This window comes from Geospiza fortis, unplaced genomic scaffold, assembly GCF_000277835.1.
Source record: "Geospiza fortis unplaced genomic scaffold, GeoFor_1.0 scaffold408, whole genome shotgun sequence".
Classification (NCBI taxonomy): domain Eukaryota; kingdom Metazoa; phylum Chordata; class Aves; order Passeriformes; family Thraupidae; genus Geospiza; species Geospiza fortis.
The window spans coordinates 1273435-1289776 of NW_005054330.1; the positions used below are offsets into that span (position 1 = coordinate 1273435).

At 41.1% G+C, this 16342-nt stretch overlaps 1 protein-coding gene, 1 long non-coding RNA gene and 1 other non-coding gene across 5 annotated transcripts in view; all 3 read left to right on the plus strand.

The window, feature by feature from the left end:
• Nucleotides 1-6671, plus strand: part of PUS1 (pseudouridine synthase 1) — a 13153-nt gene extending 6482 nt beyond the window's left edge. The window contains exons 2-6 of the mRNA XM_014307227.2: nt 8-456; nt 1295-1432; nt 1684-1786; nt 2034-2731; nt 4731-6671. Of these exons, the coding sequence (XP_014162702.2) occupies nt 8-456; nt 1295-1432; nt 1684-1786; nt 2034-2731; nt 4731-4781 (1439 nt within the window). The 3' untranslated portion in view covers nt 4782-6671. The remainder of the gene's footprint in view (nt 1-7; nt 457-1294; nt 1433-1683; nt 1787-2033; nt 2732-4730) is intronic.
• Nucleotides 6672-6899: 228 nt separating this feature from the next.
• On the plus strand, nt 6900-16293 carry LOC115947909. Of its 3 annotated transcripts, none has more exons than XR_004081767.1 (8): nt 6900-7316; nt 8145-8351; nt 10119-10282; nt 12540-12680; nt 13952-14131; nt 14591-14700; nt 14810-14892; nt 16025-16293. It is a non-coding gene; the product is annotated as an uncharacterized LOC115947909 (long non-coding RNA). The 3 variants fall into 3 exon arrangements; XR_004081769.1 differs by having other exon boundaries at nt 12540-12665; XR_004081768.1 differs by lacking the exon at nt 16025-16293 and having other exon boundaries at nt 14810-15883.
• Nucleotides 13326-13463, plus strand: LOC115947924. Its single transcript, XR_004081778.1, has one exon. It is a non-coding gene; the product is annotated as a small nucleolar RNA SNORA49 (small nucleolar RNA).
• Nucleotides 16294-16342: the final 49 nt, after the last annotated feature.

A 16342-nucleotide genomic window follows, 5' to 3' on the forward strand; every position in this document is an offset into this window, starting at 1 on the left:
GGGTCAGGCCGGGCGGGGTCATGGCCACCCGCCCTGCCGGCCTTCCCAGCCAGCCCGCCCGGTGTCCGGGCAGCGCAGGCCCTGCCTGCCTCCTCCAGGGAATGGTGGCACGGCCCAGGGGGGAAGAGGGGTGCTCGCCCTTCCTGGCTCAGACTTGTTCATGTGCTGTCGCTTTCTGCCCGAGTTTCGTGCCGTTCATGCTCGTCCCATCTGCGGTTGTTTCCCCTGCAGGTTCTTACAATGGCTGAGGATTTGATAGCAGCGGTTGCCAGCCAGACAAAGAGACTCAACAGCAGCAGCGAGGTGGTTCAAAGGCTGGAAGAAAACGGGCATCCGAGCAAAAAGTTGAAGAGTGATGCAGATGAGGAAGATGCAGAGGATCAGAATAAGAAGTTACCCAAAAGGAAGATTGTGCTGTTGATGGCATATTCAGGGAAAGGCTACCATGGCATGCAAGTATGTGGTTTGGCAAAGCAGCATCTCCAGCTTATTTTTTGTTTTGGAGTCTGTTAGGTTTAGTCAGAGTGCCTGGGTAGGGAAACAGTTGAGCATTTGCAGTGTGAAAAACCAGGGCAGGAACAGTGTGTGAATGGCTTCAAGTGGCTTGGTAATAACTTAATTTTAAAAGGTCGCTGATGCATCTCTGATGATTGTAAGGACAGTGCTTTGTCATAGCACCAGACGTGCCTGTGCAGGGTGGTCTGAGGCACAGAGCTGGCAGTGAGAGCGTGATCCTGCTCCATCTGCTGCTTCTCTCCACGTACTGCAAGCTCCATACACTTAAAGAGTGCTTCAGAAGCTCCAGGGGATAACTTGACAATTTTGCACAGACAGGGAAGGGAGCCTTTCATGCTTATTCAGCAAAGGAGGTTTTTTCACCAGCAGTAAACATCATGCTTACAGGCACATCAGGTGAACTGAGCAGAAGAACCCAATCTAATTTCTGTAAGAAAAATATACAGAGGCTGGGTTTGGAGCAGCAGCTGTTGACTTGCAGGCACTGGGACAATATTGGTGCTGTTTCATGCAGTTGAAGGAATCACCAAGAACTTCCAAAGCGTTGCACAGTGAAATTAGAAATGGGTCCTTACTTGTAACAGTAATAGCTAAATCAGAATGATGTTATTATTAACACTCTGGTAAAATACAGTTAGCTTTGTTAGAGAATGGCTCTTAAGGCTGCAAAGGGGAGACTTTTAAAGAATTTCACAACAGTGTTTGTTTAACAAAATCCCCATCTTCATTTATCCTGTTATTGTTCTGTTTCTTATTTGTACTCCATATGGCCTCTTAGAGAAACGTGGGATCTTCACAGTTCAAGACAATAGAAGATGACCTAGTCTGTGCCCTTGTTCAGTCAGGATGCATCCCAGAGAACCACGGGGAGGACATGAAGAAGATGTCCTTCCAGCGCTGTGCTCGAACAGATAAGGTAGGTTGGGCAGGGCTGTGCTCTGCTGAGCTCTGGGGTTTACACAGCTCTGCTGCTGGGATGGACTGCTCAAGCATTGTCCACAGGGAGATCCAGCAGCAAGTGAGTGTTCCTTGAAACCTCTCCTTTTGTCCTCTATTAAATTAAAATACAAGCAAATAAACTTGTTACTCGGTTATTTCAATTCTGCAAGTGTTAGAGCTTCCAAAGTACATAATTATGTGGGGTTTTGTGTTTTTTGGTTTTTACAGGGTGTGTCTGCAGCTGGACAGATTGTGTCACTGAAGGTCAGGCTAATAGATGACATCTTAGAAAAGATCAATAAACATCTTCCTTCTCACATCAGAATTCTGGGTAAGAACACTGAAATGGGCAGAGAAAATGTTTTCAAGAAAAGCCTTCTCCTGCAGAAGGTCTCTATAATTTTACTTATAAGGGATTTAGTTTTAACATGCTTCTGTTAGCTTGATATTGGGGTTCTTTTGAACAAATCTACTTTTTGTTTATATTTTGCTTAAAAAATATTCTTGTTGGTAGGAGTGAGATCACAATCAATGTGTAACCTCCTGATTCAAAAACCTAATGTCACTTTTAAATCCAGGCCTGAAGAGAGTCACTGGGGGATTCAACTCCAAGAACAAATGTGATGCCAGAACCTACTCTTACATGCTGCCCACGTTTGCCTTTGCCCATAAGGACCATGAAGTACAGGAGGAGCTTTATAGGCTGGACAGAGAGACCCTGGAAAGGGTCAATCAGCTGCTGGCCTGCTACAAAGGGACACACAACTTCCACAACTTCACATCACAGAAGGGCCCCAGGGACCCCAGTGCCAAGAGGTACATCATGGAGATGTACTGTGGAGAGCCCTTTGTCAGGGAAAACATGGAATTTGCAGTGATCCAAGTGAAAGGTCAGAGTTTCATGATGCACCAGATCAGGAAGATGATTGGGCTGGTGATAGCAATTGTGAAGGGCTATGCTGCTGAGTCCATCATGGAGCGCAGCTGGGGAGAGGAGAAGGTTGATGTCCCCAAAGCCCCAGGACTTGGGCTGGTTTTGGAGAAAGTACACTTTGAAAAATACAACAGGCGTTTTGGGAATGATGGGCTGCATGAGCCACTGGAGTGGACAGAGGAGGAGGAGAAGATTGCTGTTTTCAAGGAGCAGTACATCTACCCTACCATTATCAACACAGAAAGGGAGGAGAAATCCATGGCAAACTGGCTAAAAACCCTCCCCATTCATGACTTCAACTCCTCTGCTGTTGAGGTGCAAACTAACAACAAAAATCCAAAGGTAATGGTTGAAGCCATTATTTTACAAATGGAAGCTGTCAAGTTGAAACATCTCTTCCCTTTGTATCATTTTTGTTTTCCATGAAATGCTGTGGAAATGACAGTCATCTGGAGTATGAAATGTGTATAATCTTTTCTGTCTTTGTGGACTTGATGATAGTGGGATGAACTGTACAGAGCATTGTTTTTGCAGGGTTTTGCAGGGAGTAGTTGAGGAGAGAGGAAGGAAAGCTTTAAGCACAAGGAATTTGCATAATCATAAACTGGCAACAGACATTATGGACACACTGCCAGCCTTTGCTGTTGTGAAAGTGTTTGGGAGTCTAGGTTTCAGGTTGACAATTTTGCTTTAAATACCTGCTGGCTTTTTGTATTCTCTGATTGTGGGCTAATTCTCATTTTGTTACCAGATAAGATTTGGGATCAGGGAAATTTAGGGCCAGCTCTTTTAAATTAATCTGCCATGAGCTCAAAATAGGCCATTAGAACGACTAAGTAACTGGGATATTGTGGAATTGGATTTGTGTCAACAGGAACTCCTGTGAGCTGTGAGAATACATTTTTGCCAAAAAGGAAATTTCAGTTAAAGACTGGCAAGTCCTTGAAGGATGAATGATGGGCGGGGCTAAAACTTCTGTGTAGTGCCACTCAGAAGAAAATAATGGCCTTTTTTCATTTAACAGAATCCTTAAAATCAGCTTTATTTTGTGTACCAAAAGGAGAATGTTGGAGATGGAGACATGGAGAAAAATTATGTCTCTGCCATTTTATGCATGATATAAAACTTACAGCCTTGTTGAATAGCACAAGCAAGACACCATAACTTTCTCAGGGTTATTTTTGTACTTGTGGTAATTTTTTCTGAATTCTGAATACCTGAGAGGGCTGTTTGTGACAGGAGGGCACAGCAAAAGCCACTTTGGTTTATTTAAATGGAACCTAAAGAGACTGTGTGGCTCAGAGTCCTTTACCTGGTGAGGTTCCCAATCCCTGACATATTCCTGGAAGGAGACAGGCTCTGCTCCCTGCAGATAGACCCAACCAAGTTTGGGTTTGGCATCACAGTTAGCACAAGCTGTCTGGGAAGGATAAATAAGGCATGATGTGACAGACTCTGCTGAGATTTTGCAGGCTGTTTGCACTTCAGTGAGCTGTGCTTGGTGGTATGAAGTCAACTGTGTGTCTTGGAATTTGTTTTGTAGTAGGATATTAAGTGGCCAGTGTTAAGTTTGTGGGATTCGGTGTTTTCAGCAAGCGGTGGTGAGGGGAAAAAAAGGGTAACTACAGACAGGTATATAGAACTATAGATATATAGAACCAGAGATATATACTATGCTAGCTTCTCTTTATAAAAATACTTTGATATCACTTAAAATACTTGCTTCAGAAAAATAATTAATTGCACTGTATTGCCTTACGCCTGAAGGAGTGGCTCCCAGAGAAGAATGACTTCAGTCTCCTTGTAAGTTTTTAACATGTGTCGTTTTTCCTTAGTACTACTTTGTGCAACTGACTTCACTTTTAAACAAGTAATAGTGAGCCCTGGCTTATCTGCAATACAGGTTGGACATAAATTCTCTGCAGCAGACAAAATTCTCTAATCTGGCTTTAGACAATGTAACAAGCTTAGCTTTTGAGGGACTTGCCTAAATAAGCTCTTAACTTGTCTCACATGCATTTATTTTAAATATCACCATGTCATGTTACTGCCCTACTTTTAGGTTTCCCACATATTGCAGGTTGTAATTAAGGAGTTGTAAATGTTGTAAAAAGAAGAAATTTCCTCTCTGGTAATTGTAATCCCAAGTACGTTTTTCATTCCAAGAAGCATCTTTACCACCAGAGGTGTTTATTACAGTAGATGGATCTAACCCATGAAGTTGAGACCCAGGACTATTTTCTTACACTTGTGGAGAAGTTTGAAGTCAGTATCTGTGGCTCAGGTCAGTGTGTGGGTGTGAATGCAGCACTGACAAAGCATTTTGTGTTTTGCTTTGCAGAAGAGCAGCGATGCCGAAGGCAGCGATGGTTGTGGTGATGATTCTGACTGAGCCAGCAGCTGGCTGCGCCTGGGACCCTTGCTGCTTGCAGTTCCCTTTGTCTACAAAAAAGTGGCCTTTCCAAATCCAAGAATCCAGTGAAACAGGAGTTGGTGTGCTTGCAGAATGAGAACTGGATGCCCAGGAGAAACTGGGTGGGGAAGACAGTGCAGCAGAAAAACCAGAAGCTTTTTATACCACTGACTGATTCACCTGGCTGATATACTTGAAAACAGTGTAGTGGGAAAGCAGCTTTCTAAAAAATAATCTTGAAATGTAGGATATCTTAATTGCTATTTGAATAATGTTTTTATTATGTTTACCTGGAAAATAGTATTTTAAATATGTATAATCTCTACGTAAAGATGGGGCAAATCATTTTAATATACTCTTTTTTACTATGAAGTTACGACTTCATGAGCTTTTGATTTTTTAAAAAATAATTTGCCTTTACTTAAACTGAATCTCTAAGCTTTTATTTTTCATGTCATCCATGGTTTTCCTATGGAATAACATGGATGACCCTGAGATTAACTCAGTTACAGTGTGGTGCTAAAAATGCCAGGGTTGTGGATTCAATCCCTTTATGGACCATTCATTTAAGAGTTGGACTTGGTGAGCCTTGTGTGTCCTTTCCAACTCAGAATACTCTGTGATTTAGAAACTATGGGTTAGAAACTCCTCATGCTGACTGCTTTGAACTCCTTTGGTTTTGAAGCAAATTTCTGTGTTTTCTAGAGCTTTGTAGGTCTAAAAGACATTATTCCTTACTCAATGAGAGGGCTTCAGTTTGGAATGTGAACTGAGCCATACATTCCAAGATGAGACCTTTTCTGTGGGAGTGCCATCCTCCCAGCATTGCCCTGGTGCTTGGGCTGGTTCAAGGGTATAAATCAGAGCTCCAGGTGTGGTTGGGCCTTTGCTGCCTGAGGTGTAACCCCAGAATCCTCTTGAGCCATCTGCAGGATCCAGAGTTGAATTGACTTGGCATGTGGGACAGAAATGGTGCTGAATTCCCTGGGCTTTAATCAGGCCTGGCTTTGTGATCTCTTCAATCCCATCAAGCTCCTTAGAACAAGGAATGTCTGCAGTGATATGGGAGGCACATGTCTGAGCACTGCCGTCCTCTGGGAATCAGTTTCAATTTTTTGTGTTTTCAGGAATTGCCTCCTCTGGGGTTCACGCTCCTTTTTCCCATCAGTGGTTTAACTTCTGGTTCTTGTTTCCAACTCTGTGGAGGTGGCAGAAGAAATGACACCCTCCTGCCTTACTAACCTGCAGAGCACTATTGAAGGGTTGGAACAAGACTCCAAGAATTTGGATATTGGTAGAAGTTCTTGACACACTGCCATTGCTAAGTCTCTGTGGAGACTTGCTTTTTAATATGGGACTTACTGAAAATGAGGAGTCAACTCTTTGTTCCCACATTTAGTGGTGTTTTGCCAAAGCCTTTAATTTTATGGTTCCTTCTGGAATTATTCTTTTGGTTTTGCAGGATTTTTTTTGGGTTGGTGGGAACTTTGGGGGATTTTTTGGGGCACAGCTATCCTTTAAAAAAGGATTCCCATGTTCATTTTCTGGGTTTTCTTTAGAACTTTTTATTTTATTGTGAAGGCCTTGCTTGATTTTATGAAAGCAGGTGTGTAGAAGTGCCCTGGAGAGCGTTTTTGCCTGGATTTTCATTACATCCCTTGTGGTCCATACTATTGACCTACTGTGCATTATCCTCCATCCACAGCTCCGTTTCTCCGTACCTTTCAATCTGAAAAAAATTACCTTTATCTACTTATAATAAAGCCCCCAAAGCGGTGGTGTGTACCACAGTTGAAATCAGAGAGAAAACCTATTTGGAGAAAGAAAAAACTGTGCATAACAATAGTAATAATAAATATTTTAAAGGTCGCGGCTCCCCCTCTGTGCGGGTGGGAGCGCCTGGATCCCCCCCGCAGTGGGAGGCGGATGGTATCGCCGCGCGGGGCGGGGCGAGGGGCGGCCGTGAGGGGGCGCTGCGGGAGAGCGCGGCGGGCCCGGGGCGTGAGGGGAGCGCGGGGCGGGCACGGGGTGCGGACGGGTCGGGGTGTGCGGGGGTAGTACACGGCGTGCGGAGCGGCTCAGGCCATGCGGGGGTGGCACAGGGCAGTGCGGGGACAGGGCACACCCGTCTCTGGCGGAGGTTGGTGCCGGTGCGGGGGAGCGGGGCACTGCCGAGCCCTGTGTGAGCGCCTGCTCTGTTCCGGGGCAGCACCGACACCCCGCGCACCGGGCTGGAATGGCCTTTTCAACGCCGACCATCCCGCCCTGCTGCTCTGGGACAGGCAGGAGTGACACCAGGCAGTCCCTCCTGTCACCTCCCGTGCGTGTGACAGCACCGGCCTCTCTCCCTGACTGCAGCCCGTGAGTCCCTGGGCTGGAGAAAGCTGAAAGTTTGGCCATCCTGCATCTTCTTCGAAGTACAAACATAGCCAGTCCAGACTCAGAATGAGCTGCAGCAACTGGATAAATCTACTGGCACCATGAAGAATTCAAGTGGTTAATTTGGATTAAAAGGTCAGTGACCATTGAGATCCGCTCCCTTTACAGTTGTGCAGGAAGCAATTCTGCAACCATAACCCCCATTTTGTAGCAAAATAAAGTGAATGGAAAATTTAAATCAAGATATAGAAGTGGATAGAGCTTTGGAAGTGGTAGTCCAATGCACCATTTTATTGATAATGAGATACTTTATTAGGTTAAACTTTATTTCAGTTCCAAAATAGTACTTCACAGAGAGACTTATAATTAGTTCTGACAGCAATTAAAAGAAAAAAGTCATGAACTTTAAAATAATGCTGTTACATCTAGTGCTTATATTAATGATTTAAGATTAGGTGGAAGTTTTAAGCTTTGTAATTAAAGACAACTGCTTTAATGAGATTTTGTGTAATTGTAACATTATATCTAATACCAATTGTTACACATTTTAAAAACGCTCTGGAGAAAATCTTAGACATCCTAGTAAGTGCTGCACATCTCATTTTCCATGCATTGGGTTTAAATTTGTACCCTCTGAGCCCAATTTGTTGCTTTCCTTAATTAATGTTGTTGCATGAAATTTTTCCCTTTTGGTCATTTGATACCCTGATAGAGATTGGTTGTGTAGCTGTCAACTCTCTGCAGGGTGTTGTTAGCACAGATCTTGTCAGCTTCAAGAGTGGGTAAGTGCATCCTAGACTGACTTGCTGATTGAGTCACACCTCAGAGCTTCCAGGCTGGCAGGTCTGTTGGGGTGTGGTGGAAAGCTGATTTCACCAGCTTTGTAACAGGCTGTATGGCCACTTTCTTTGGTTCTCTTTGTCATTTCACTATTTGCTTTACTGAAATTGCAATTTTTAACAGTCTCTCTGCAGGTGGAATGCCTCCTGTCTCTCAAGTGGCTCAGCAGATCAGCCAGGAGGAAAACCAACAGCAAAATGGACCAAATTTGTCAAATCTGCTTCATTCCTTACGCAGCAGGAACCCAGCTCTGCCCCAGCAGGTACAACCAGCAGGATGGGATAAGAACCATGTGCTTGTGGTCCCAGCTCCAGTTCCTCACAACAACAGGTATATTTGTGTGTTTTACAACATTTATAAATACAACATTTGTACATTATCTTGTATGGGGTGTGTCGACCTTCATGCTTTGTGTGGAGACTTTGTGGATGGCAGAATTTATCACTCCAGGGAGAAAGGAGCAAATAATTCCAGTATTTTTTGCAGATAACTTTGCCAAGCCTGATAATGTGCTTCAGACAGCTGTGGTATAGCTCAGCTGGGTATGAATCTTTACAATAAGATTTTGTATTCATTTAAATTTAGAATGCTCTGTGGATACCTGTACCTCTCATTTGGTTTTAATTAGTGCTGCAGATATACATGATTTTTCTTGAAGAAAGGGGTGAGAAGGAATCAAACATGTTCTCTAGGGAAGTAGCATTTGTTCCTGTAATGAAGCCCTAGAAGGAGATTTAATTAAACAGAATCCATTATTTTAAATTTTTGTGCACCATTTTAAAATAAGTGGGGGGGGGGGGACAATGAAAATTTGTGCTGCTTGTGCTGACTGACTTGCCAGCAGTTGCAGGATGCTTATATGTGTTAATAAAAATGCCAGAAACTAAATGTGCTTTTATATGAATTTTTTAGGGAATTTTGTCCATCTGCCATCTGGCAGAGTATTTAAATTCTGTGAAATTTCTCACTGAATCAGCCAGCACTTCTGATGAGATCTAGGGGTACTAGATTTTAGGAGGAAAACCAAAAGTTCTCAAGACTGAGTAGCTCTGCATCCCAAGATGCTCTACTGATTTCTCATCTAATTTCTGCCTCACAAAGTCCTTCAGAAACTTTACAAAAAGCAGCACAAAATGCACTATTCATTATCTTTTAATAAAGTGCAACTTCAAACACCATGGAATGTTTCCAAGGGCTGAATAATTGTTTCTATTGATTATCCATGTAACATTTTAACATTTTTCACAGTGTCTGTCATGGTTTTGTGTTGTGCAGTAGGAAACATAAGTTTAATTATGTTAACTTGAAGGAAAATGAAATTCTGCAGTGAAGAGCAGCACTGGGGAAAGAAAGTTTATGATCTCTGAAACCTCTGCCCAAACTCCATGAGGCCCCACAGCACAAATCACACCATGATTTATCTTTTGGAAAAAATGCAGTGAATGGCAACAGATTTTTTTCAAGAAGGAAGATGAAAGATGATAACTGCCAAGAGAGTAATGTGAATTTGATATTTTAAACCAGAAAATAATAGGCAGCATTTACATGGCTAGGATGTGATCACTGGGGATCTGGGAGTTTGGGGTCGCCTCTCCACTGTTGATAAATTTTAAACAGTACTCCTAAAGGGATTCTAATTATTTTCTTTCTTTAGAAATGTGCTTTTTAGATAGAATTGAGTAAAAACTTAAAATAATTGTATGGTTTTATTTTTGGGTTAATATGTCGAGATGGGAATAGATGGATCTGGAATGCCAGTTCTACAAAGGCAAATGTTTTAATTACGAGCATTGAATTAACTGCAGAGCTTGTCATTTGAGGGTGCTGCCCTGTTTGTGACTCCTGGTAACATGAGCACAATGCTCTATTTCCATGGTGTGGGCTCTTGGAACCTTTTAAAGTAACAGCAGCTGCTCTCTGCAGTGTCACATGACACGTGGCTCTTCCAGTTCCACTTTAATTCTGCCATCAGCTGGGAGATTTTTCATCATTCTCAGATACTGTGCTACTATTATTATTATTTTTTTTAACTGTAGCTGAATAGTAGTAAATTATTTCTTTACTTTGTGTTTTTTTTTTCTTTTACTGTAATTTAAGCACACAGACTGGTCTCTCTTTGATGTGATTGCGATGGAAAACCAAATTACTTGCTATGAAGCAGAAATGCTGCCAAAACTGAAGGTAACTGGAAAGCTTATGGTAGAGATCTCCTGCTCCCCTTCATCACCCAGACTTGAGCCAGTGAGGCTCCAACCAAACAGGTATGTAGTGTTCAAATGATTGATTTATTTTTCATTGATATTTTTTTAAAGTAACAGATGAAAAAGAGTAATATTTGTGAGGGCTCAGAGGGTTCATTCAGAATTATTTGTTTATTGTTTTATCTTTTGTTTCCAAACTGATTACTGCTAAAGACTTTATGCCTTTAAAGTGTTCTCCCTCAGTCTTCTGAGGGAAAGCAGAGTGCTTCTTACTGCTTAATAGTTCTTTTCATTTATGAAAGATCAGTTTTGATCTTTCTGGCCACACTCAAGAGTTTAAGTCACTTGTGGTTTTGATCAAACACTGAAAATTACTTCTGGAGTAGAATTTCCTAATCAGAATAATTAAATCTTCTCCTTATAGTTAATTTTCAGATGTACTTGCAAAACACTTAAAGATTTTTTTTGGGGGGGGAGAAGGGGAGGGAAGGACAGAGGGAGAAAAAAATGCTCAGTTAAATTTTGAGCTTATTTTTGCTCCTGAGTCTTCCCTCAGAAGAGAAGTTAGCAGGATTCAGTTTTGAGTCTTGGAGCAAACGTAATTCTGCTGTAGAGCAATGTAGAGTTAAATCTTACAATAAATTAGCCTGGTATGAGAAGAGTATGGTCAGTGAAGCCCAAGACAGCTTGTGTGACACGTGGCTGTGACAGGTGACAAGGAGGATGTCCCTCGTGTTCTTAGGCTGTTCTGCCAGAAGAGAGCATTGGCAGTTAATGAAGTTAAGGACTTGGAAGTGACAGCTGAAGTATGTGTATAAAACAGAAGAAGAACTCATTCTTTTTCTGTTTAGACATCTTTGCTTTCCTGGAAATAGCATACACAAACCAGTTATTGTGAAATCAGCTCTTACAACTGCAGTGTTTTTGAAACTATACCCATAGTTAAAGCTCTGCTCCATTAAGAAGTTTGACCCTAATTAGCATTTCTGGGGGAGCTCTCTTGCTGTCTCCAGACTCCAAAGATGACTAAGGGATATGGGAGTTCTGTCATGCCCCTTCCATGTAATCCTTCAGAGATCAGAGCATTTGGTGTACTTGAATTTTACAGTATAGTGTGTTTCTTCTGTGTGTTGGGAGAAGCAGAATCCCTCCTGCCATATGCTCTTCAGCTGGGTACCTCTTTCAGCTCAGATTACTGACTAAAAATAGTATTTTTGCCAGTAGGCATAAACTAGATAAGCAGATTTATTTTTCATTGCAATACCAAAGCTAACATTTGTCCTTGTATCACAAGTGTCAGCTTTTCTCCTGCTCTCTTCTGCATTCATAGAAGTCTTGCATAAGCTAAATTATCCTTATTTTCAAATTTGTTTTTTGCATAAGCTTTATGTGGTCACAATAGATTCAGAGAAGAATTCTGAATTTAAAGGGTATTCCAGAAGAAAGAGACAACTGAAGGAACACCTGGACAAAATATACTTTTGGAATGAGCATCATTGTTCCAGAACCCCCCTGTATGGCAGAGACCTGTTGGAAACTTGCCCTTGGATCAGTGAAAGAAAAATCTCTCAGCATTTTTCTGCCAGGATTTATAAGTGATGCTGGGCTGGCTTTGCAAATTGCCTTCCATACCCCAGCACCTGTAAGGATCCATTGCAAGAACTCATTCTGACACTGAAACAGCAGCAGATTACCCTGAAATATTATTATTATTATTATTATTATTATTATTATTATTATTATTATTATTATTATTATTATTATTGCCAGGTAATTGAGGCAAGTCCAGTCTCAATGTGCAGTCTTTGAACATGTGGAGTCTTTGCACAGATTTGATGGGTGTGTTACCCTCCAGAACAGGGTATTTATGTGAACAAATGTAAAATGCTAAATAGGCTGCCTTGTTTTATCCCTTTTGAAGGCTACAGTCCTCTATGCTGAACCTATTTGCATGTCAGATGTATAATTTTGGATCATTCTAGGATCTGAAACTCTCAATAGTTCCATGGCAACTGTTATTAGTTATATAACAATTCTAGTTTATTTTGACATATCTTGTATTTGTTTTGTTAATGCTGACAAAAAAAAAGAAGTAGGAGTTGTAGTAAGCTTCTCTTGGTAACTTTATGGATAGTGGTAATTTCCTCTTCACTTTTTTTCACTTACTTGATGTCAACTTAAAACTACATGTCCTGATTTACTTTCTATTACCTTTATCCAGGTGCTTTGTGCTTCTTTGCAAATATTACTGGCTTTGACTAATTAATATCCCAAGCAGTTAAAAATGAGTATAGCAAAGTTTTGATTTGTTTTATAGAGACCTCTGTGTGTTCCCAGCTGTAGCTGTTGCTCCTCCCTGTTTGCATGGAGCAAATCCTTCTTACACATGGAGCCATGGAATGCAACCCCTGCAGTTCAGTCTGGAGGAGCAGAGATGGTGCAGGTATTGATGATTCAGGTATTGAACACCCACCACTGGCCACACCTGTGTGCAGGGGCTGTCTCTGATTGTGAGTGTCACCTGCAGAACCCTCAGGTTCTCACTCATAACCAGCCAAGCTGGGAGCTCTGGCTGTCCTGCTTTGGCAACTGAAAGCAGAAGAGACAGCAGGTGCTGATTTTGACACAGATGATTGCAATGCTCAACATCCTGGAGCTTTCCCTGAATTTCCATTTCCTCATGTGGGTGAGAGTTAGTGAGAGTGGTGCTCACAGCTGGCATTATCTGGTAAGAGGATCTCTTCCTCAAGCTCATAGTGAGTTGATGCTCATGGTGGGAGGGAAAATACTAAAGGGAAGTCTAAGACATTTGCAAGATTCATTTACATAATTTCCTTATTTATTGAAACAAATTATGTATGTAGCTGTAGCTCAAATATGTAATTATATATGAAGTATGTCAGTCATATTACTATTTGATGAGTCATCTAGGGTGTTTCCAAGGAGTATGCCACTAGTTATCCTATGTTTATGAGCAATTTGTGCTTCAAATGCAGATGGTTTTTTTCACAATAGCCATTTGATTAACTTGCTTTTGCTTTCATTATCTGTAGCTATTTACATTGTTAGTACTTTAAGTGTAGTTGGTGTTTTTGTGTTGGCAGTTCCTCAGCCTTACTCCAGGGGCTTTTATTTTTGTAGAGTGCCCTGGCATTGCCTGAGGATAAATTGAAAGTATGCTCCTTTCCCTCCCCAGTAAGATTCTCTGTATCCTCTGGGGCCTACAATTTGAGCAAACATTAACAATATATTGAAGTTTTTTCTTATTTTTTATTCCAAATTGCATCATTATGTTTTCTGTTAGATGCAGTATAAAACATAAAAGAATACTTTGCCTTAAAGCAACACAAGGCAGCACAACAGAAGGGATTTGATTTAGTCAATAGACAAGAAAAATGATGGAGCATGTGCAGGAATGTACTCAGTCAGGTGTGCTTAGTCATAGGCCATGATGTGATTAGTTGTAATAGATCTTTAGATCTTTAGATCTTTATATGGCTGACTGCACCATAAATTAATAATTTTAATGATAGACATTAATTATGAACTGTGTAGATCTGTAATGTGGGCAGTCAGATAACTTGAAATGTTTGCACACTTAATGTAGGTTGGGGAAGTAATAAGAAAGCAATTTTTCCAATCTTCTCACTCTGTTAAAAAAAGTTTGTTTAGAGATTTATCCTATATTAATGTCAATTTGTAATTAAGTTGCTTGTTTCCCCATTTTAGGAATTCATAAAAAGCTTCAACCAAGACAAGTGATCCTTCTGTGCTGTCCTGTCTTCCCACACTCCCTGCACAGGTGTCAGTCACACAGATGTGATTCCTCTTGTCTTCTGTGACACTGATGGACACAAAGATGGGATGGTGTGACAAAAGAGCAAGAGGCAGAGATACCCACACATACAGGTGAATTTCATGCTAAGAAATCAGTGTTTTAAAATCAAAAGCAGAGAGAAGATGATTAGGGGAGAAACTAGGATTTTTGGTTGAGGTCACCCTTGTAGTTTAAGTAACTTGGTCTTTCAAGATGCCTTCAAAGATTTTATCATACCCCTTCCCTTCAAACTAGGGGGGAAATGAAAATCATGTCCTTCCCACACTGCTGCTTCTGTTCCTGTCTTTCCCTCCCATTTTCATCTAACAAACCATCTGGACTTGTGTGTTGGGACAGCCAAAATAAATGTAGGTGTTTTCAGCCCTTGATAAACAAAAAATGTCATTCTTGATTATCATTGAGTTTCAGATGCAGTGATGAGATGTTGTGTGTAGGTCTAAGATGTATTTGAAAGCTTCTCTCAAGTGTTTCTTGCCTTGGAAGGATGTGCTGAGAGCACAAGGGATGTAACGGGTTTCTTTGTTTTACAGGCTTGTAAGTGGTAATTCTATTGAAGAGAGGCTGTTGAAAAAGAGTATTAAACATGATTCAAGAACTGGCTGCTCAGGGAGGGGATTGTTCAACAGACTTTTTATCCCAGGTACTGTAACATTAAGAATGTGAGCAGTTATTTGATGATACATAAAAAATAAGTGTTTTACTAGATCTGAGACAGAATTTTGAAAAGGTTGTGGTTTATTTATTTCTAGGCTTCTTTGGGAACCAGTGATATGTGTTCACAGTTAAATTGAGTAGAAATCCTGAACTGTCAGCTCATATAGAAAATGAGAAGGTAACAATGTCTCATAAATATTGTTAATATTGATATTGATAAATTGTAATAAAGATTTGCCTGTTCCAATGATAATGTTACCCTTTTTTTGACATTGTTTTAATTAATCAAAAGCAACATCTGCAGCAAAAGGTGTCAAATACATCTGTAATCTGACTTCTCTAAACTTGTTTTTAGGATGACTAAAAATTTTTGCATTTTTTCTTAAAGGTCTTGGATCCTATTAATGAGGTGGTTAACTCTTGTAACAATGTTTATCACTGTCCAAAGCAACACCAAAATTGTTACATAAAAACCATTGCAGGTCCAGAGGGAAAGGAGAGTTTAAGTTGAAACTTGCTTTGCATTGTGAGGACTTGGGGGCTTTTGGGGTCTTTATTGTTGTTTTTTTTTTTCCTTTTTCTATTAATTCCTCATTGCTGTTAGAGTACTACAGGAGTGTTTGCTAAGCAAAAACATAACTAGATTTTAGAATTTTGAATAGCTTGGTATACAAACAAATGTTAGTAAATACCTTCTCCTAACAGTATGACTAATACAGGTTATATTTATTACATTTCCATACACTTAGGAATATGAATTTCCCCAATGTTATGACAATATGACCTTGGATGTATCATTTTGCACTACCATTATGTTAAAAATAAGGGAGGGGAGCTGTTTATTTTAACTTTTTAGTGGTAGGATATGAATTGTTTTCAGTCAAGACTATTGATAACTATGAATTTTGAGACAGGGCACTTTTCATTACGTATTTTTGGTACCTAAGCCTTCACTTTGTATTTATTCCAGAATGTAGGTGGTCATCCTCTCTGTGTTAGACAAGCCTGTGCTAACAACCAGAATTCTGAGTGTATTCAAATCTGTATAAATCACTTTGAGTTGATGACAATGACTACTAAAAAAAGAAGTTCCTCAAATAGATTTCTATAAGTTTACTTCTACTGTCAATATTTTTCTCAGATTTAACAGTAAATCACTGGTGGTCTGATTGGTGAATTTGTTTTCTCTTAAGCACAAATGTATTTCAGGGGACTTTTTTCTTATCAAAGGCTCTGTGATGATCTTTAGCCTTAAGGTAAAATAGTGTTTACTGTCCAAGAATCAAATCTGTGCTTATGTTGATGTAAAGAAAAGCCTGAAGTGCGGCTCCATCTGATGTACCCAAGTCCTGCCTCATGTCCGGGTGGACCCTCCTGAGCATCAGTGCGTGCCCGTTGTCTCTTGTCCTGTCACCTGGCACCACCGAGCAGAGCCGGCCGTGCTCCGAGCTCCCTGCACACCCTGACAGACGGGGATGGAGTCCCCTCTCAGCTCGAGGCTGAACAGCGCCGTCGGAGATGCTCCAGCCGCTCCATCTGCGTTGTTCCCCGGCCGGCCCCGCTCCGGGCGCTCCCAGCCTCTCCTGCCCTGGAGAGTGCGAGCCCCGCCAGCTGCAAGTGCGGCTTTT